This window comes from Bombus pascuorum, chromosome 15, assembly GCF_905332965.1.
Source record: "Bombus pascuorum chromosome 15, iyBomPasc1.1, whole genome shotgun sequence".
Lineage (NCBI taxonomy): Eukaryota > Metazoa > Arthropoda > Insecta > Hymenoptera > Apidae > Bombus > Bombus pascuorum.
Window position 1 is genome coordinate 2,809,799 of NC_083502.1, and position 21,627 is coordinate 2,831,425.

At 36.4% G+C, this 21,627-nt stretch overlaps 3 protein-coding genes and 1 long non-coding RNA gene across 7 annotated transcripts; 2 read left to right on the top strand and 2 right to left on the bottom strand.

The window, feature by feature from the left end:
• The first annotated feature begins 257 nt into the window (after positions 1-257).
• On the top strand, positions 258-3,796 carry LOC132914397 (phospholipase A-2-activating protein). The gene is made up of 6 exons (XM_060973470.1): positions 258-820; positions 1,116-1,985; positions 2,057-2,387; positions 2,461-2,695; positions 2,768-3,186; positions 3,284-3,796. Exons 1-6 carry the CDS (start codon positions 645-647, stop codon positions 3,599-3,601), a joined length of 2,349 nt encoding a protein of 782 aa, XP_060829453.1. The 5' UTR covers positions 258-644; the 3' UTR covers positions 3,602-3,796.
• Positions 3,707-9,668, bottom strand: LOC132914408 (dual specificity protein phosphatase Mpk3). Of its 2 annotated transcripts, XM_060973491.1 has the most exons (5): positions 7,617-9,668; positions 6,983-7,168; positions 6,662-6,904; positions 6,227-6,578; positions 3,707-3,911 (listed from the first exon to the last, which is right to left on the bottom strand). In XM_060973491.1, exons 1-5 carry the CDS (start codon positions 8,008-8,010, stop codon positions 3,887-3,889), a joined length of 1,200 nt encoding a protein of 399 aa, XP_060829474.1. In that variant the 5' UTR covers positions 8,011-9,668; the 3' UTR covers positions 3,707-3,886. The 2 variants fall into 2 exon arrangements, with proteins under 2 accessions (XP_060829474.1, XP_060829473.1); XM_060973490.1 differs by lacking the exon at positions 3,707-3,911 and having other exon boundaries at positions 3,961-6,578; positions 7,617-9,432.
• Positions 9,669-9,722: 54 nt separating this feature from the next.
• On the top strand, positions 9,723-13,921 carry LOC132914418 (uncharacterized). 2 transcript variants are annotated; one of them, XR_009659582.1, is made up of 3 exons: positions 10,161-10,745; positions 12,403-12,765; positions 12,969-13,921. It is a non-coding gene; the product is annotated as an uncharacterized LOC132914418 (long non-coding RNA). The 2 variants fall into 2 exon arrangements; XR_009659581.1 differs by having other exon boundaries at positions 9,723-10,745; positions 12,403-13,921.
• A 4,459-nt stretch (positions 13,922-18,380) lies between these two features.
• LOC132914396 (ATP-binding cassette sub-family G member 5) lies at positions 18,381-21,627 on the bottom strand. 2 transcript variants are annotated; one of them, XM_060973469.1, is made up of 6 exons: positions 21,515-21,627; positions 20,930-21,426; positions 20,570-20,852; positions 19,994-20,412; positions 19,448-19,914; positions 18,381-19,389 (listed from the first exon to the last, which is right to left on the bottom strand). In XM_060973469.1, the coding sequence occupies exons 1-6, from the start codon at positions 21,625-21,627 to the stop codon at positions 18,793-18,795; spliced, it is 2,376 nt and encodes a 791-aa protein (XP_060829452.1). In that variant the 3' UTR covers positions 18,381-18,792. The 2 variants fall into 2 exon arrangements, with proteins under 2 accessions (XP_060829452.1, XP_060829451.1); XM_060973468.1 differs by having other exon boundaries at positions 19,994-20,499.

The window sequence follows — 21,627 nt, forward strand, 5'->3', positions numbered from 1 at the left end:
ATAAATTATACTGATATAACCTTACACATCATCAAGTATTTTCTTTTATCCAAATTAAATTTACGTATACATTATTATATTATACATATATAATGTATGTCATGCAATATTAAATATATTACTGATATAACCTAAAACGTCAGAATTTTATAACATTTAAAATCCCCGCCAGAAATATCAAAATGAATTCTGAATCATATTTGTGGCGTATCAAGCCGGGTACGTAATAGATAGAAGTCTTGCATAAAAAATGATAAAGAGATATTAATTTTAGCGAATTACAATCTCGATCAAGAATTCACGAGAATAACCAATTAATTTACGTCATACGTCATAAAATGTTGTATACAATACTATAGAGCTATTCTCGATTCAACGGTGCTTCGTGAAGTTGCCTTGAATAATTTCAAATGAAGATACTAGGCTAATGACGTTAGCAAAAAAGCAAGAAAAAATTTTGTTTACGTATAAAGGAAGTAGTTTATGTGGGAAAAATGCACGTATATATAATATCATACAAGCAGAGTGATCATTGTCACGCATGCTCGAATGCGTTTTAAATGTCAAAACCGTGCGAATTTATCCACATTTTATTCGCATCGAGAATCGACGAGATTATCCCAACTGTAGAGTTCGCATAAGTAATGTCTTTGCTGCGTGCCCTGCACGACTATCAAAGTGCTATGGCCAAACCGTGTTACAAGCTGAGAACTTCTCTCTTCGGACACACATCCGACGTGAGAGCTATAGCGACTTTCGCTGACGGAACTATAGTTTCTACTTCAAGGGATGAGACTGCACGTATTTGGAAATCAAGCGGGTATTTAACCTGTTTAAGTATTTTACCACACCAGACTCTTTCATGACCCCAAACAAAATTTTCTATATAAATAAGTAATGAAATAAAAATTTGTTTTATAAGATCTTATTTACTTTGTAATAAATTTGTATATTAACATATGTGACTTGAATAAATACGCTAAGAAAATATGAGCTGGATTTTGAACAATAAAGTTCATCATAAAAGAGTTTGTCATTGCAAAGAAATTATTTTTTACTTATTCTATGTAAATCGTACTTCTTATATGAATGTATATTGTATAAACATTTTGCAGGAATAATAAAAATTATGAACACACTGCAACTTTGAAAGGACATTCCAACTTTGTCACTTCTGTGTGCGTTATAGATCCTTCAGAGCAAAACCCCATAGGTTTTATTATCACTGGTAGTCATGATAAAACCATACGTATCTATGTTTCACACCAAACAGAGCCCATAAACATTATAAAAAGTCACCAGGATACTGTTTGCAAATTAACAACTGGTACAAAAGAAGGAACATTCTTGTCAAGTTCCTGGGACATGAGTGCAAAATTATGGAGCCTGAGTGACTTAAGTAAGCCACAATTAAACTTGCTAGGTCATACAGCTGCTGTATGGTGTGTAGCAGACTTGCCAAATGGATCTATTGTAACTGGATCAGCAGATAAGCTTGTTATTATATGGGCAAGTGACGGTTCAGTACAGCATAAACTAACCGGACATACAGATTGTATTCGTGATGTTTCTGTAATAAATAGCAATGAAGTTTTATCTTGTGCCAATGATGCCACTGTACGTCATTGGAACGTGTCTCTTGGAACTTGTTTAGGAACTTATTGTGGACATGAGAATTATATCTATAGCATTTTAGCCTTAGAAAATGGTACAAGTATATTTACCTGTGGCGAAGATCGGACACTTAGGATATGGTATAATACAGAACTAAGTCAAACCATTACTTTACCCACCCAATCTGTGTGGTGTTTGGCTTCACTTCCTAATGGTGATATAGTTACTGGAAGTTCTGATGGAGTTGTTAGGATATTTACATGTAATCCTGAAGAATATGCAGAGCTAGAGACATTGCAAGAATTTGAGCAGCAAGTAGCCAGTGTTAAGCTTAATGCTCAACAAGAGCTAGGTGGGATCAAAGTTAAGGAGTAAGTGAAGTAGCTAAGAAGTGAATCAAATTATAAATAATAAGCTAAAATATTAATTTATATGTTAATAGTTTACCAGATGCAAAAGTCTTGCTACAACCTGGTCAAAGAGACGGTCAGACCAAAATAGTAAACGATGGGGATGCTATAAGAGCATATAGCTGGTCGCAAAATGAACAAAGATGGATAAAGATCGGTAACGTCATGGGTGCTTCGGGTGGTAGCGTAGCTACGTCTGGAAAACAGCTTTATAATGGCATAGAATATGATTATGTGTTCTCTGTGGACATACAGGATGGTGTTCCTCCATTAAAATTGCCCTATAACAATGATCAGGATCCTTGGCATGTTGCGCAGAAGTTCCTTCACGATAACAGTCTTAGTCAATTATTTTTAGATCAGGTATAAAGCTTGAGATAGATGCTTGCTTTTTTGATAAGAAATAATTTTTATGGCAATTTATTTTCATTTATAGGTTGCAAATTTTATAATAAAAAATTCTCAATCCGCACCAGTTATGAAAACTGATGCTCAATATGCTGATCCTTTCACAGGAGGCAGTAGATACATTCCTCAATCGACAGCAAATACAACATCACAAGAATCTACAAGACCAGACACACCAAACTCCTCAGACACAACTGCACCGTCTTATATTCCTCATACAAAATACTTGAAACTGGAACAGGCTAATCTATCTCAAATTTTAGGTACTTTCTATTACTTTTATCTTATACATTTTTATAATGAAATAAATTAATTAATTTCATACTCTTTCATAGAGAAACTAAAAGAATTAAATGGCAAACAAAGTGATCCTCTCAAGGTGTCAAGTGACAAATTGGAGTCCTTGGTGAAACTTGCTGGAGACCAAGCTCCTGAACAATTGAAAAGTGATACATTGAACACTTTGAAGACACTCTTGAATTGGCCAGATGATGTATTGTTTCCTGTGCTTGACATTACCAGGCTCGCAGTACTCTGTAGAGAAGTGAATGATGTACTATGTACAGAGGAGCTTCTACAGATTGTAAAGAAGCATATCGAATCTAACGCGCTTCCTTCTAACCAAATGCTTACTTTCCGTTTGCTGGCGAATATGTTCAGTCACGAAAGAGGTGAAAAACTATGTCTTAGTTCTAAAGATGAGATACTGAAACTTCTATCAGAGTTGGAATCACTTACAAACAAAAATAATCAGGTATGAATAGCACAGAAGAGTAAAGATTTACATATTGGTATAAAAAATTTATATTGTACGATTAGTTGATGAAATTAATTCGTTTGGATATTTTCAGGTGGCAATTTCAACTTATATATTGAATTTAACTGTGGCTCTGAATAAATATAATGATAATCTCGGTAAAACACAATGTTTAAATGCAATGATCTCTGTGTTACCACGTTTAAACGAGCCTGAAGCAGTGTTCAGAACTCTTGTTGCAATGGGAACGCTTTTAAGTACAACATCAAATTCAGAAGATCAAAATAATTTAATAAAAGCAGTACGACAATCGGAAGTTGCATTAAATATACTTCAAACTATGTCAGAAATTCGAGTTCCAACAAACAAGCTGGCAAATTGTTCGAAACAGATAATCAGTTTAATTATTTAAAACATAAAATATATATGAAAAAAATTGGAAAAAAACAATTACACGTGGAATCCAAGATTTGAAAACAGTTAAGTGTTGTAATTAACAAAAAATTCCTCACCAATATTGCGTTAAATAGGTTTCTTATATTTTTTGCAATCTGATGATTTAAACATTATAATTATCTCATTGCTAATAAAAGTACATTTTGCCATATTTGAAAAACAATCTTCGTTCACCCAAAAAAGAAAACACGTTCCACTTTCTTCCTTCTTCTTTTTTTCCTTTTATAAACATCAGTTGCTTTCATTTCAGTTCAGGTAAGAATAAGCTGTGTATTTTGAAATGAAAATTAATCAATTAAAATATATGTACAACGATGAATATAAAATAATAATTTATGTAATATACATAATATTTGATTAAATCGTTCGAGCGTTACGCCCGACAAACATACAACAGACAACAGTGTAATAGTAGAATATTGTTATTACATTAACGTCAAATATATATATATATATATGTATATATATATACTTTTTTTTGTTTTTCCTAGTTGTATATCAATTCACCCTCGTGAGTGAGCCGAGAGCCGATTACAACTTTGTAGTTAATTACAATGAAAAATAATAACATTCACTGTGTACATTCATTAACTTCAATTATGCTCGATGAACAATACATACAATACACGAAAGATAGTTTTTTTATCCTTTGTTTCTTTTTTACAGTATCATCAGGTAATTTGTGGCTCGTGGGAATGTGAATATGCGATTTCCGTAATCTTTTTTCGTTCTTTGTTTTTTTTCTTACAAAAATAATTTGAAATATATAATCTGAGATCTGTAAGATAATAGAAACAGTATTGGATCGTACAATTAAGAATTTTTTTAGTATTTCAAATTGCTATACATCGTCGTATATGTGTATCTATAATTAATCAGTGTCTCTTCCTTTTTTTCATCTCGTATCGACGATAAGGATCACGACTGTCGTATATTTTTATAAATAAATTTCTTTATCAGAATTCTGAGGTATAATACATGTACGATTTGTCTAATTTTTTCTTAGATTGATTAACTCATGATAAAATCAATCTTTTGTCAATTCTTTTCCGTTCCATAACTCTTTTTTCTTATATGCATTTATGACGACCCTGATTTTTTATCTCGGAAATAGAAGTTTCGGAATGCCCTATAGAAATGCACCGATCCATAAAGATGTACTTCTTAATCGATTATTAACCAAGATTAATTACTTGAAAGAGATAGAGACAGACAGAGATAGAGAACGTGCACACAAGGTTGCAAATCTTTAAAAGTCAGAATTGCACCGGGAAATATGTACCCTTCTCAAGATAAGTCACTTTTGTGGATTTGAAAAATTATGTCAAAAATTACGTTCGAGTAATATCGAATCATAATCTTTTTATGTATATACCTTCTCTTTTTTTTATTATAATAATCTAAATTGCCGAGTACGCGAGAGTTTTTCAATTCTTTTTGTACCTCTGAACTTAAACATAGTGTGATCTTTTTATCAAGCACAGTTGTAATTAATTATTTTTTAAATTCAACTACTTATGATTGCCTGGTTTACGATTTACATTTCATTTCATTTCGCTTTGAATAAGCATCACCCGCGATAAAATCAAACACAGCCTCATTAATTGAAGGGTTCTGGGAACAAGTATTAAAAATATAGATATCTCATATGTATAAAATTGTATCCTAGAAATGGATCGAGAGTCGAACGAATTCAGACGCTATTAAAAAAAGAATCTTGAATTTTTAGCCGATCATCTTGATATTACAATTACATTAATTATTTGTAAGAAAGTACAGAGTTGAATTTATAAAATACTTTCAGTGTTTAACACTATATCACGACAACTTAGAAACGAAAGAGTCATAGAACCCTTTTGTAGCAGTCCTACCTATTTCCCCCCCTAAATTATAACAACACTTACACTTAGATAAAGATTTACAATCGTAGTTTCGTCAAATTAAAAATCATCCTCTGAAAGAGAAACTATATTGTGTCCATTATACATATCCTTTAACTTTTTTTCCTGGAGCGATAGTATAGAACTGTGGTTTGCAAAGCCTCAACAGAAACAATTTCTGTTACTGGATAGAAAAATACTAGAAAGGCTCAGCCGTTTTAACAATTTTGTTTGAGTTCACTGTGCACGACCTACTACACAAAACTTTTATGGCAAAACTCTACCACAAAAGTTTAAGATCACCCGCTTGTTGTACTAATTGTGAATCTTTCGCTATTTCTTTTGTTAATTCAGAATTAATACTGCACAGTTATCAATAATAAAGTTAACTAGTAATGAAACAGTTTTTAAGCTAATTTAAAGTTGTAAATTTTTTTAAATGAAAATCTCTGCTTTTTTAAAAATATCTAGTGATTCCAAACTTTTAATTGTCACAGTATATTTAAAATTGCAATCTACTACGATCATTGCATTTCTCGCCTTAAGATATTATTTTTCTCTTAGCAGAAATGTAAATTTTCATTCCCGCACCCTTCAATTAGGGCTTCCCTTGTTACTATGGCGGCATACTAGGAGGGACCTAAAATTTGTATTGGGTCCCCCCTGGCCCGTCTCATTCCGCCGGCGTACTTGATGCCCACCTGTCGAATTCTATTCCAGAATCCGGGCTAAGGCCCAGATCTATGGGACTAAGGAAGCTGGGAGCTGGACAATTACATGGTCCTCCAGGCCGGCACGCTCCGATACACCTCTGATCGTTCCCCCTGCTACTTCTATCACCTCTATCCCTTAGTTCTTTCTCAAAACTGTGCAATTGCTCCATAAAATGGAAATTCGGAGCCACATTAGATTTTCGGCTGCGCACCAGGTTGAAGGCATCGTTTAAGCTGAGACTGCACTTGTGCATAAGGTAGGCTACAGTGATAGTGACGGACCGAGACACTCCGGCCAGACAGTGAACCAGCACTCCTTTGTCTGAACTTCGAGCCTCCTCTGAAAGATGGAGAAATGATTATATCTCAAATTTACATGTAATTAGAACTTATTTTTCCTTTGATTTTGCAGGTTGTATTCACCAATGAATTGAATTGCTTGTGGAAAGAAACTAGCTAGATTCTGGCTCCAGTGATCGCTTATGGGTATTTGCATGTATTTTATCGAACCAGCGCTTTCAAATACATTTGGCAAATCTGGGGTTACATTCAGAATGTACTGTATTCTGTGACGCGCCAAGGCTTCCCTGTCTTCGCTATTTGCTGCGTTTCCAAGGTATAAATGGGGTAGAATTTCAACTGGAAAATCTTTATCCTCCTCAGGTCCTAAAAAAAACATGAAACAACCTTAACATTTCTTGCTTTGTATTTTATGCAGTAAAAGAGTTTGCATGGCTTACTAACCAACAGAATCACATGTGCTATCGCTATCAGAATCTGAATATGATCTCGTAGGTGGTGTGGAAATTCGAAGGGACCTGAGACCCATTAATTCACCGTCATTAGAATCCTGACCTGGGGGACCTTCACCACTGGCTTGACTACCCTCACACCATTCAGGGTATCTATCTCTGAATGCTCCAAAACCATCTGTAACAGAAAATGAAATAAAGGATTTGTATGAGTATGAATAATTTAAAGCCGTAGCTATGCAAAAATATGAGAGAAAATATAATAAAAATAAAAAATACTGAGTAGTAAATGAATGAAACAAAAATGTTCTTTATTGAATAATAAAAGAAATTTGGCATAACTACAAGATGTAATTAGATGGACATCAATATTTTTTGTACAAATAAATATTTCATTCACAGATGCTTTTAAACATGAATTTTTAAATTTCTCTAAATGGAAGACATAACTACTTGTAGAAACTTGGAATATTTTATAATATAGTCTTTAGTTACTTCTTATTTTTCAAAATACAGTAGTTAAGGCATATTCTCTTTTATTCTTGTAGCACATATTTGTTCTAACTGTATGGAAATATTATGTACAATCATACAAATATACGTATTTATGAATATATTGTTCTTACCCATTAAAATAGCAACATATCCTCCATTACTTCTAAGTCTCCGACTTAAAACTTGAATTGTTTCACCCTGATGTCCTGCAGGGTCTGTAGAGTCACCAATCAGTATAAATGTCCCTCTACTATTCTCATCACCACACAAAAACACCTCCACTCTGTTTCTTAGATCTAAGCACCTTATTGTTGACAGCAGATCAACTTTACCAGCTGCCAGCCGTCTTAACATGATGCTAGGTATAGCTAAGGGTACAGAGCCTCTAATATGAGCTTCAGAGAAATCAGAATGTGCCCTACAATCTAAGATGAGAAGTTTGTTTGGACCATCCGGTGACCTAAGATGCCTGAATAGCCATTCAGGATCCACCAGATCTTCTTCCATAATATTTCCACCTGGCATGTTGTAAGCTTAATCTGAATTCCTGATGCTTCTTTGGCCTTCAACCTTTTCCTCCTTAAAGCATGCTTGCCCTCCTTATATACATAATCTCCTCATGTTTTCCATTGGATTTTAAAAAGAAACAAACACCTGAGACTTGACAATGTTGAAAGAAATCTCCTTCTTGGTATGGCACTTTCAAGTAACGCTGTACCATTGGTTTCTGTGAAATGGTCAGTGTACACATGTGACATCTGCCTAGACTCGTAACCCATGGAACAACAATTTTGTCACTACATGTTTATCGGTAACTGTGGACAGTGTGAAACAAGTGTGCATGTACATTCAGCGCGCGCGCGCATCCTACGTGCACGCGTCCTGTACATCTATTCTTAATTATTTATCAAATACGAAATGGCACTTGGAGTTGTATAGTTGAACGCGTTCTCTGGAGGCATCCAGACGCTCGATGTCCTTCCCCAGCCTCATACACGCGTATCTGTGTCGTAATCCCACGTTTTCTCACGTGTTTCCATCACTTCCTGCGGCACCTCGATGCCGTGTTTTCTACTCCTCCTCCTCCTCCTTCTCCGCCACTGCTACCGCCAGCAGCTCGTCTCGATTATTGATCCTTTTGTAAATAAAGACGACAGGTCCAATTAACGCCACAACCGAGGAATGTTTCAGCCCATCCGACAAATGCATGATCCCACGCGCTCTCCCAATACACACTTCCCCTAGCTTGTTTATCTCAACACCACACCAACAATCCAACCGACATCATCACGTCTTGTGAAGAACGTGTTGGCATTATTCTCTCTTTTTCCACAATGGAACAAACGACGAGTGCGTGTATGTACGTGTATTCCTCTCCTTGCGCTAAATCCTCTCTTTCGTTCTTCTCCTTCGTTGCCCTTTTCTTTACTGTAAACTCGACAGAATCATAACTATAACACGTTCTCAGATCCAGCTTCTTTTTCTTCTCAACTTGACCAACACACAGGGATGCTGCGCTGTACACTGGAGCTGCCGTGAACGGTCGATTCAAATCAGTCTGAGTGAACGAGGTACTTAGTTCGGGAGATCGGTCGCGTATCTCGGCGCTGCGCGACTCGAGACCGTCGCCCTCACCTCACAAATCCCTCCAACATCGCTCGACGCGTCTTCCCTGGGTTGCCGGACCGACTTCCTGTTTTTTTTTTTTTTTTTTCTTCTTTTACGTCTCTCCTTCTCTGTCGACTCTCGACCGAGTCACGGAGAGAGCAGCAGAGAGCTCGAGCTACGATTCTCGTGTGTCTTGGCCTTCTATCTTCCTCTAGCTTTCTTCCAACTCTCTGTTCTTCTCTAACGTACCGAGCACACCATAGATTGTCTCTGTCTCTCACCCGTGGCCTTCTAGCCAGCCTGCTGCAGGCCACACCTTACCTCGAGCGTTCTTCCGTCCAGAATGGGCAAATGGCGCTCGGATCCTCGATTGTAGGGGAAGCTGGTCTTCACATTGATTGGTGCCAGGTCACGTGGTGTCTGCTATCGGACCAATCCCGATCCGGACTGACGTCAGTTCATTGACAAAAGATGTTTTCATTAACAAGGCGTGGGTAGATGGGTCGGGGGTCGGTACTGACCGAGGCGCTCAGTAAGCCAGAGGTGTGGAGACGACAGGGAACGCTTCGTACACGCTCACTCTCTCACGCGTGCGTGGGCGCATATTATTACGATCCACAGGAGAACACGGCACCGTCTACCCAAGCTACCTCGTATCGACGTGCACGCACACTCGCGTGCACGTGTTGCGGCCAGGACCGGCGTGATATAACTCGTCACCCTGTAGAATTTGAAGAATCTTATTTTTTTTCCTAATTCACTGGATACCTATTATGGATTATTTTATATCTTAGATATTATCTAAAAGATAAGAATACTAATTAGATAAGTCTTGCCAAAGATCTTGAGATCTGGAAAATAGAAAAGTAGGTCGAGTTTGAAACTCGAAACATGAATGAAAAATTTTAGGTGAAGATAAAGTACGGCTCCTTTCTAATCAGATTTTTACAGGTTTCAGAATTAAATGAATAATTTGTTATAACTTCATCCATATCTTAGAATTGATATAAAATTTAAAAATTTTCAATCTTCTTAGGATTTTTGAAGATAAGTAAAATTCCCATATAGCTTTCTATCCACCATTTTCGGGAATCTTCAGTTCTTCAACCTTGAATTATGCAGAATAATACAAAAGTAGTGTAACTGAAAATGTAAAACTTCTTTGAGGAAAAGCTAAAAATAAAATACGATATAATTCCTAATGAGTTTTTAGAGCTTACATTTAGAAATCCGTTATTTTCCAAACAGTTTATTTATATCACTATACTAGTATATAAGTACAAGCAAGATGTTCAAGCAGATTTCTTTGATAACTGCGTTCCTGAAAAGATTACGTCCCTGAACTCTGTCATACTGTACGTGAAGCCTCACCTCGGATCGGGCAACCTATCAGGCGGCTCTCGGGCGTGGGTTGGCATTCCATTCATTTGGGCTGCTGTCGTTGAAGATTTTCACGTTCGATCACGCGGACGGCGCAGGGCCACTTTATCGCGACCCCTAGAGAATCGTCGCCTGGAGAAAGAATGAGTAGACAGAAATGGAGATAAAGAGAAAGGGAGACAGAGGACGAAAAGGGCCTCTCTGGTTGGTGTCGGTGGCCTTCGACGAGCCACGAGACGAATTTCGATTCGATTGCGTGGGAGCGTGATAAGGTGAGCGTACTACGGCGTCCTTGCTACTCCACGTTCATTTCGATCAATGGCGACTGTAGATTTACGTAAGAACCTACCATAGATCCTCGTATATCGATTCCTCGTTACATTTACATTTTTCAATATCCGTGTGTGGAATACAAATCCTCTCTGACTATGCTATGTGTACGACAAGTATAATGGATTAATATTCGATCAAGCTTCAAAGCGTCACGCGAGATGCTAATGAATCTTACTAGGATGACGTAGCCGACCTTTCTGAAGATAAAAAGTATCTTTTTTTATTATATAACTAGAATATCTGATATTAGAATATGGCTCTGTGGATCGCATTAAAAGTCTACCGTAGTAGTAGTCGGAAAATAAATACTATCGTTGGAATTAACTTGTGCTTATAGGTTTCACAAAATAACTATTATAGGAACACCTTTATTAGACTCGGTATCTAATATTAGAACACAGGTATACAGATTGCATTAAATAGTCTGCTATGGTAATCGCGAGACGTGGGTCGTACCCTATATTTAGCCAGAAATTGGAATAGACAAAGGGTACGAAGGTTTACCATGTTAAATCTGTCCTTATATTATTATATCCTTATCTTATTGCAACAAATATAGCAGAGTTATAAATTAATTCACCAAGTGACGGTACTAGTTAACTACGGAACTTTGTTAGATATATATAGATATTATTCCTATAAATTTATCTAATGTTTTCACATCGCGTATAAAGAAAAATTTCGGATGTATGTATACTGTAATGAGAAACGAAATTATTCATAGTTTTAAATTGTCCTTAAGCCTAAAGCTATAAATTTTTATCCTCCCACAAAATTTAATTGTTCCGTGGCCTCAACATAATTACTTTACACCTCTCATAAACTTTTGCCCTTCTACAAAATCTAAGATTTCGTTTCATGACCACAACATGAGTACTTTATACCTCAACCATAAATTTTTACCCTCGTATAACATCTAAGCTTTTGTTCCGTAACCATAACATAGATACTTTAACACTTCAAGAAACTTATAACTGAATCGGGGAACAAGCTATTGATCGGTATGAATCTGGACTTTTTGAGTTGGTGCATCGCTGAACGAGTCCTCGTTAAAGCGATTATCGACCGGTGGCCGGCGGGAAAGAGAATAGGGAAGGTGCATGCGGTATCACTATGGCAGTCACACCAGTAATGTGTACGCTAAGATGACGTAAGTGATACCTGTTGATGACCTTAACAGGTGTGCATACTTAATGGAAATGGCATTACGTATTTCGTGATGCAGTCGGAAGTCGCAGTGCATTACTCAATCACGATTCTATAGTACGCCTCGTTGACTCTGTCACGATACTCTTTTCTCACGACTACCTAGGTCCCCATTAATATTCTTTCCTATCTTTCCGCTAAGAATTTCGAAGCCAAATACGTGTCATTCCGTGAAATGATATCGTCCCCATTTCTCTGAATTTCTAGACCATTTTGTTCAAAGGAAACCGCTGCTAAGAGGTTAACGTTTCCACTTAGCAAGGTATATCGATTGTCGAGACCATATCTCGGATCTACAGAGCCAGATTCAAAGGAAACATCCGTTTCTAAGAATCCACCACACGGCGTGAGTCGTATAACGCGGCGTTTATTTGCGTCTGGTTCCTGCAGGCTACCGGAGGAGGAAACCGATTATCGGGTTCACAGTGCCTCACCAGATGTAACGTCGAACGTGTGTACACGTGCACAAACGCACCAACACCGAGGTGGACGCAAGTGTACGCACCGGAAGCAATACTCCCTGGCACTTGGTCGGGCATTAGTGCATGCACTGGCTGATGTGTATATGTGAACACAAATAAGCTTGTACACTTCACCGCGTGGGCGTGTGCGTGTGATTACCACGAAAAGCGGCCCTAGGTTGACAGGAAATGGTTTGAGATAAGATAATGACGTCCCTCGCCTCTCCTGCATCCGGCTGCTTTCTTCGTCGCTTCGGCGTTGGAAAATGTTCCCTTGCCGCAGCCGGGACAGGTACCGATTCAATTTTCAATCAAATAAGTCTACAAAAATTTTTTTACGTAACCACCATGATAAAATAGAAAAATTAGAGACGAATTGTATAATAATTACGGTAGAACCTGGAATCCTTAGAAACTTTCTGACGTAAAAAACATAGCAGTGAAGATTTTTTCGATCTTATGATCTATTGTCTAAAACAAGATTTTCAATATAAGCTCCAAAATAAAGTGAACAAAATGGTGGATGGAGTGTAATCAAAATGGAACCTCGGGCGCACGAAAATAGCCATCCGACTCTTTGCGAGGATTTTTCAAAATATACAAGAGGAATAGCAGTGTAAACGAACCAGGCCTCCACTATGAATAATCGCATCCTGTCTCAGTAACTAAGCAAAAAAGAAAAGAAGGCTTAAACATATATAAACATCTGAGGTCGGCATTTTATAATAGTAATAACGATAATATCTCCAAGTCCAACTTATTTAATGTTTGCTGTAATTAGATATGCAAACATTGATCGATGGTATTGTGTCAACGATCACGTTTCATGGATCATCAATGCATATTTATAGGTTAGAGACGTAGATGGTTTCCCGCGCTTTCCATTCTAAGGGAAATTGGTAGACGGGAGACCAATTCTCTGAATGACTCTCGAAACTGGTGCGCCCACATTCCTCCAGCCACACGAGATTCGAGGTTCTGGCATGTTCACTAGCCTGTAAAACTGCTTGCGGGATCTTCGTTCCCCCCTCTTTATGCCTACGGATCGAACAAACGACATACAGTTAGCAAAAGGTATCATAAACGTATCGATGCATGTATATAGGTACGTACAATGATTAGTACTTAGACATAATTAATCACCATATAAGTGCTACAATAAATAGAATAGTGTACAAATACTTTGTTGATTATATTGATTATTAAAAAAAAGGAAACAATTATATCGGTTAGGGTACATCTCACATATAACATTCGCTTTACTTTAGTTCCCGAAATATTCGTAAAAATATTTTTGATACTTCTTTTTATTTTGGTATAGATCATATTTGGATTAGGATTGAGTTAGATTTATACACTATAGTAACCGTAAACACTTTTTGTAGCCACTGTATGTATTTTTCACATATAGATCAATCAACACCAAAAATAAATTATACCTGTCGAATTCTTTTGTAATTCATTTTCGCATAATTCATTTTGATTCTTAGACATAGCCTTTTATCCGTCAATTTTTCTTAAGATTTGGTAGCAAGGTTTTAGGAGAGAAGGTTTTATAATATAGATTATATGTCATATGTATTGACTGACTGATATGTCAAACAGAATGCAATTATACAATCAGAGGTGGCGCTAATCAGGCCATCTTTATTAACATTGTTCTCCCGCGTTTTTTCCTTTTTTTCGTTAATTGCTTTTAAGGACAATGATAGTCGTAGATTAATTTTTCGATAGTTTAAGAATATTTCTTCAGTTATGTATATATTTGATTAATTGTTAATTATTCACTATCGTAAATTTAAACAAAGGGGGCGCTGAGAGATTTTTTCCTCCATTTTCACTTAGTTTCCGTTTCCGATGCAATTAATCGATTTCACAATTACAATTTTATTTTTTCTAGTATTTTTAATGCATTAAATTAAAATTTCCATGTTTATGTATTAGTTATATTAAAAGTGAATAGATTCAACTAAAATTGAATATTAGGGAGAACGCATTACTTTTTATAGTAGTCATTTCCGTCTCTCCGTTCCCGGTTTCTTGGAGAAGTGGTCCTCGAGCTAGTCTCGGTTTTTTGCGAAAAAGTTGGTAAATTCGTCGTTGAAATCGCAGTAGTGAATATAATTTCGTAATTGAAAGTGATTATCGTTTATGTCATAGCTTTTCATTCTTAGCAAGTTATTAGTATCAAAAGTACTTCAGATTAAGGCCTTCTTCTTCTTTGCGATTTTTCAAAATATTTTTTAACCTATACAGCGCGCTACTTACCGTAAATCAATCGTCTATCATTTTGTTCGTTATCGATATGCAGTTTGCGATTGAAATACTTGGAAAAATAAAAGGCGTGAATTCTCGGGAATTCTGTGGAAAGTGCTCAAGTGGCGAACTATTTGAAACTGGTAGAGCAATTATATTTATTTTATGCGTATACAAAGGACTGATTCAGGTTTCATCTTGAGTTCAACCCTTAGGAGTTTGGTAAGAATGATCTAGAATTTCCCATTGTCTCTGCATACGAATTTTAAAAATAGCTTAATATTTTAAACTCTACTTTTTTTATCCGATATTTAAAGCTATTGTAACACGTTATTTTATCCAATAATTAAGTCAACCGAGAAATTCTCGCAAATTCATATTTTTGCTTTAACTACTATTATACGGAAATATTATACGGAATGTGTACTATATTTTTGATATTTCATATATTTTCATATATTACGTGCATTCTATGCATTTTTCATCTACAAATTTCGAGTAACCGTATAAAAATCCGCAATTTAATTATAAGGTATGTATCTGACCTAATATATGACATTTGGTTAGTCAGGAGTTATAGAAAAGTGTAAAATTTGAAACATCACATTTTTATTCAATAACAAAATAATTTAATTTATTGACAGCTAAGTGAGATCTCTGAATCTTAAAATTGCATTCAGAACAGCATTTATTGCATTAAGTTTTCAAAAATTGTTTGCTTAAATAGCAGAGGGAGTGCTATATCAGTCAACTCGAATACCTTATTTAAGGACATTTATTGCTTCTATTCTCATCACTCGATCGATAACAATGAGATTCAAAAATCTTCCGCGTCTTTTTTAATGTTTATACAATTTCTAAACGAAATGCATATTACAAAATGTACCAAAATATAGGATATGTATATGTTTAAACGAAGTGCCAATCTTACAACAACGAATTAACGGAAAATATCGAAAATAGATGAATTTTAGAATCCCATAAGTATGGTTCACAAATGCATCAATATATCGAAATACGATCACACAGATCTTCAAATATCGACCGAGCGGTTACGCAATTATCGACTCGTCCAAGGAATAAAAATCATCCATTAGTTTCAGTTAAAATAATATCTGTCTAAAATAATATTAAAGTATTATTGAGCCATCGAGGACCATAACAATTTTGAGTTACTATTTAATATTTTGGAATTTTTCATTTAATTTAATTTAATTTTATTAATCTTAAAATTTTATATCTTTATATCTGAATCTTAAATTTTATAGTTATCTAGTATAGGCATCTATGATGCTATTGATACTTTTAACTAAAGACATTTTATAGAAATTTTGTAGAAAATTTTAATATTTTCAATATTTTAGTATTATGACAAACAATATTTTCGAAATTATAAAGAGGATTAATCAATTATGTAGCTATAAAGATATAATATACGACATTAACTAATAATATCACCATTCTCTTTTAAAAAAAAAATTAAAAAATATCTTCCTTTATATTCTTTGCTAGTTAAAACGAAGTATGTCATTCTTTAGGAAGATAATAAGTGAAGAAATTGTTGAAATTAAAAAGATAATCAATTAATTATAAAGTACGAAATACAACGTTAACATCAATATTCTCTCTTTCATTAGAAAATATCTTTTTTTGTATTCTATATCTGTCAAAACAATGTATGTAATTCATAACAAAGATAATAAGGGAGGAAGTTTAATTAGCGGCTTTCGCTAGAGGATTCAAGAATAGTTGTCCGCGTATGGTAGCTTGTTGTATACAAGTAACGTGCTAATATAGAATGCGCCGGCATACGTTGGTAGGTGGCGAAGTAAAATAATCAATGAAGAGGCGAACGGGATCAGGAGGGAGAAAGCGAAAAGAGCTTTATACATTCGCGCCCACGCGGGCCCACGGGTTCTAGTTATTATCCCGCGCTGTTTTTGTTCTTCCTGCCGGTAGAAAGACCTTGCCAGGAATTGGAACGATGGTTCGTATATGGAATCGTCCATTACATATGCGATAGCAATTTAATCCTCAATTTTACACCAAATATACAATTTATTCAAATAAAATGTTTCTTCTTTTTAAAGCAATCGGAGAGAAGAAAATATCTGAAGGCTTTTTTTAAATCTATAGTTTGTATTCGAAGTTAATGCAAAATGTATGTGCTATATTTTGTACATGTTATGTAATTTATAAAAGTTATGTTGTTTTTTACAATCATCGAGGAATAAAAGATATCTGAGCGCTCTTTTTACGAGATACTTGTTCATATTTGGAATTCTAATTTTACTTATAATTTTCAATAATTAAACAATTTATTAAACTAAAATTGTTTTTCGGTCATCCTATGATTATTTTGGGCAATCGTTATGAATGACTGTGAATAACTCAGTACCACAAGAGTAGGAAAAATGAATGCACATAGTATGACCGTAGTCTCAATGAATCAAGGTCCGATGTACGCACATAGAACGCTAGACAGTGAGTGGTTCATTGATTTTGAGGTGTAACGACGCTACGCTGAAGTTTAACGTTCGGGAAATAAGAACGTGATTCTGCTCTCCTGCGATCTTCTCCTAACAAGCCCACGCTTTTTCCTGGAATTCTCTTCACCCGACTTACAACCACTAGTTAATTACTTTCATCGACGGAAGTCGGCATTTACGACGATTGCCCTGCTGCCAATTTGTACTAATTCGGTGAACGAACCGGCGGCCCTCGAAACTTGTGCAGGGTGCTCGGGATATGTCGACATTATTATAAGAAGTAAAAAAGTGTATTTTAATTGTTACATACAGATCTATGCGATAACTGGAATATTGCAGATTAATTAACATATTAGATAAAAATTTTATGTGATCTATAAAATGCGTGGGATTGATCAAATTGGAGAATTGTTGGAAAATATTAAATTTTCGTATTATATACATACGATACAGAGAAAGTACAATATAACGCGTATCTGGTGTTCGAAGATAAACGTCATCCGTCTCCTCCGCTAGCGAAGTCAATTGCAGTGTCAAACACTTGTGATATCTGAGATATCTTTATTGACTTCGATAAGGAGAGAGAATAAGAATCATCGCGATAAGAGTTTAAGCTGAATGGAAAATAATCAATGAGGAAAGATAAGTCTATTACATGAGCAGTCCGATAAATTTAGTTCGATTTAACTAATTAGTAGATGCTGACTATTTTCTTCCAGGACCGGGTTTGGAATATACATCACGCTATTAGCTGGTAGATATATTCGTCCGAAATGGAATATCGACTTTAGCTGTCTAAATGTTTATTGATGATAAATTTGGAGAATCGCTTTTAGATAATTCGATCTGAAAGGAATTGTTTGTCGATTTCTGAGATATTTCTGTTAGTAAATTATTCTATAATTATCTGGAAATAATTTGGATGGTAAATTAGTGATAGCCGTGAGTTTTGAAAATAATTTTTAATAAAATAAAAATTACACTTATCGATCGAACTTGGCCGATATTCTCAAAGTTGTAGATGGAGCTTGTGATCAAGTTTCCATGTAACAACCGACTGAGCTCATTCTCCATATTAGTCTATTATTTTCAGCGTAGATATTTAAAATTTGAAAAGGAAGGGAAATGGAAATTCAAATAATAGAAATTAATCAACTCAGGCTAGAGTTTTAATTAATTTTTTCTTTTTTATTTTATGAAGATTTTCTCGGTTGATTTGATTATAGCGTTACGAAGTACATACATATTATTTTAAAGCATTTGGAAGAGAGACTGCAAGATGTATCGGTTTACTAGGCTTTCGAATTTCGTGGCTCAAGTCTATTTTGCGAGTTTCTAAAGCCTATTGTTTTAAAAAGTCGCAATAATATAGACAAAGATCAAAGCCTATGAGCATGACATAGTATAAAATATATGTATTTGATGATGAAGTGAATAATTATATTCCTTACTGATATCTATTATTGTACTGATAGCAGCGTAACGTAAAAAGAATACTCTGCTATTTGTTAATATTAATAAAATACATTTATGTAAGAATGATGATATTTATTCAGTCATTGAGTAGTTGCACTTTATGGCTTGTTTGGTGCACTTCTAAGTCTCTTGGGAGTAGTATATCGAATGCACAGGAATACTAATATAACTAAAACGCTGACGATAGTTATTCCTATTCCCAGCCACAGTTCTCCTCTTACATTGAATTTATGCAGTGCAATCTCGTATAATGCCAGAGCACCATCGGGCGGTTCACAGGCCGCTTGAACTATGATATCCTGCCTCTGAATTTGTTTTGGCTTACAATTGGTCAATTTATTCATAACTTCTGTTTGATGAAGCGGAGGTAACAATAGGGACAGAGACCACTGCATTGGACTGATCTTTTGATACCAGCCTGGCAAGTTCTCCAAATGCAAGGTCACTCCTCCAGCTAATGTCATTTCTCCAATCACAATCCCAGCAAATAAGGAAGCTAAGTATGTCCACTTACAAGTGTGAGCAAATAATATACAGATTAAATGTTGCAGTATTAAATACAGTAAACCGATTCCGAGATAATTCCATAAGGAAGTCAGATTCTCATCCGGCACCAGGTGAAGTCCGGACATGGCGTAGCCTGGTGCTAAATAGATCAAGTAGACTACACACCAGGACACTACTCCACAGAGGAGCTGAAAAAATCCATTTAATAAAATGAACGATCGTATACTACTGTTTTTGAACATTTACCTCCATTAAAATATACACAAATCTTCCATATAAACCATCCTTGATATCTCTTTCTACGTTTGACCTACAGTCGGCTACTTCACAGATGGCTATTAAGGTCAATGGCCAGAAGAAAATTCCCAAGCTGGCATAGTGAAACCCAACTCGGTCTCTGAGATATAAATTTGAGTCGCCAGATACATCCCAGAATATTGCACCAAGTAAAATACTCAAAGAGGCAGAGATGACGATTTTCCTGAGTAATCTAGTCAGTGTCCATGGTTGACTGTAGATTAGAGTCCTCAGAAGCAACGCATAAATCTGTGAAAATACATTAGGACTGGAAATGGAAGGAGGAAGTGCTCCAGGTGGTCCAGGATCACTTAATCCTGGGAGTCTAGTCCTTGCAAGCTCGGCCAGGTGGTCTATCCTTTGAGAGGATTCCAACATGGCTTCCGCAGACAGATCATCCAGCGTAACTAAATCAACTGGAAAAGAGAATTGCTATAAATTTCAAAATAATTTTGTATACATAGATCATCGAATGTTAGTATAAAAATCACGTACGATAGTAGTCAGAAGGATTCTTAAATGGAGGACACGGAAACTCTGCAAGGGCGAAATATGGCAACATATCCCTCCTGGGACCGGAGTACATGATTCTTCCGCCGGAAGTAAGCGCCACCCTCGAGACCATCGTCAGTATCTCATAAGTAGGCGGGTGCAAAGTCAATACTACTAATCTTTGTCCTCTTCCAGCCCATTGTCTCAAGTATTCTACCATGAAGAACGCGTCGAAAATATCCAAACCATGCGTTGGCCTGTCCAACGCAAGAATATGCGAGTCTTGTAACAAACGACACGCCAGGGCCAGTCTTTTTGCTTCAGAGGTCGTCAACGAGTTCACGAGACAATGTTTGGTCGCCTCTAAACCGAGTTCCTGGAGGATGGCTTCGGCTTCCAGTTTGGAAGTATTTGGACCTCCTCTAAGAAGCATATAAAAGCTTAGCGTCTGCTGAGCAGTTAGACCTGGGCTTAGACTATTTTCCGTGGACAAATAAGCAACTCGAGACCTGTAATTTATAATTTTACTAATGTACAATTTTCGGTTTAAGATAATTTTCGAACAAATATGAATTATACCTTAAAGTTCTATAGGACACGGATCTTCCATTGAGCAAAATGTCTCCTCTCTTAATTCTCTTCCTTCCGGCGACAGTTTCCACGATTTGTTTTCCTTCTTTCTCCGTAGTAGCCATAATGGCCAACACCTCAGTAGCTCCTACCTCTAAAGTGATTCCTCGTAAAAGAGGCAAACCATCGGATCCTGAAGCCTCTACTCCTCGTAACTGAAGATGAGGATGTTGAAGACATGGTACAGGCCTCAGAGGTAACGTATAACTCTCTGGACCCAAGATTCCATGTCCTGAAAATTAATTTTCCTGTTTAGTTATAACTGAAGCTGAAGATAAGATGTGGTAGATGAGAAAAAGCACTACTCACCTCTGGACTCGTGGACACCATACCCTGGGTCTATAGGCGCAATACTGTGTCTTCTATTCGTTCGAACACCTCCATGAAGTAGATTCGCTTCACTGACACTCCTTAACCTAGGATTCTCCCTTGAAACTGTCAATTGAGAATGTGCATGTTCCCTAGGAACAATGTGAACGTGTCTAAAATCGGGGTCGCTCCTGGCAGATCTCATAGCGGAGGTCCCGTGTGCGGAAGTTCCCGCGTGAGACACCCTACGACCTTCTTCGCTGGAATCGTAACCGCTAGATCCATCTCTGTTTCTGGAACTAGGAGGCAGAACCCTAGGCAGACCAAACTTTAGATATGTGTACGAATTGCTGGCCAGAGGACTTTTTGGACCGTATCTAGGGTGTCTGAGGATACTCTGCACTGTAGAATCTCTCAATTGGAAGTTCCCATAGGGAAGAGGAGACTTTTCAGCTGATCCAAGTGCTGAATCGGTGAAATCGGAGTTCAAGTTTTGCCTGGAAGAATGATATACTGATTATGACACTTTTTTTCTTTTCTTTTTTTAAGATTGAAGATTGAAAGTGAAGTAGAAGAAACAAACACCTGTAGATAGACCAGGCGTGAAGATCCTCGCTAGCTGGAGGCTCCAGGCCTCTGGTGTCCAATGCCCCAGGCACTGAGTACCTCCGTTCCAGCTCCCACGCTTCCGAACCCAT

What these genes read in the sequence shown, in the direction of transcription:
- LOC132914397 (XM_060973470.1), top strand. Translation starts at nt 645, where the DNA reads ATGTCTTTGCTGCGTGCCCTGCACGACTATCAAAGTGCTATGGCCAAA. An exon ending in GTCAATTATTTTTAGATCAG is followed by an intron (nt 2,388 to 2,460) that starts GTATAAAGCTTG and finishes TTTCATTTATAG; the next exon opens with GTTGCAAATTTTATAATAAA. An exon ending in TAATCTATCTCAAATTTTAG is followed by an intron (nt 2,696 to 2,767) that starts GTACTTTCTATT and finishes ACTCTTTCATAG; the next exon opens with AGAAACTAAAAGAATTAAAT.
- LOC132914408 (XM_060973490.1), bottom strand. Translation starts at nt 8,010, where the DNA reads ATGCCAGGTGGAAATATTATGGAAGAAGATCTGGTGGATCCTGAATGG. An exon ending in ATATGTTGCTATTTTAATGG is followed by an intron (nt 7,169 to 7,616) that starts GTAAGAACAATA and finishes TTTCTGTTACAG; the next exon opens with ATGGTTTTGGAGCATTCAGA. An exon ending in ACAAGCAATTCAATTCATTG is followed by an intron (nt 6,579 to 6,661) that starts GTGAATACAACC and finishes TCCATCTTTCAG; the next exon opens with AGGAGGCTCGAAGTTCAGAC.
- LOC132914396 (XM_060973468.1), bottom strand. Translation starts at nt 21,627, where the DNA reads ATGGGTTCGGAAGCGTGGGAGCTGGAACGGAGGTACTCAGTGCCTGGG. An exon ending in GTGTCCTATAGAACTTTAAG is followed by an intron (nt 20,500 to 20,569) that starts GTATAATTCATA and finishes TATAAATTACAG; the next exon opens with GTCTCGAGTTGCTTATTTGT. An exon ending in TTGTGTATATTTTAATGGAG is followed by an intron (nt 19,390 to 19,447) that starts GTAAATGTTCAA and finishes GGATTTTTTCAG; the next exon opens with CTCCTCTGTGGAGTAGTGTC.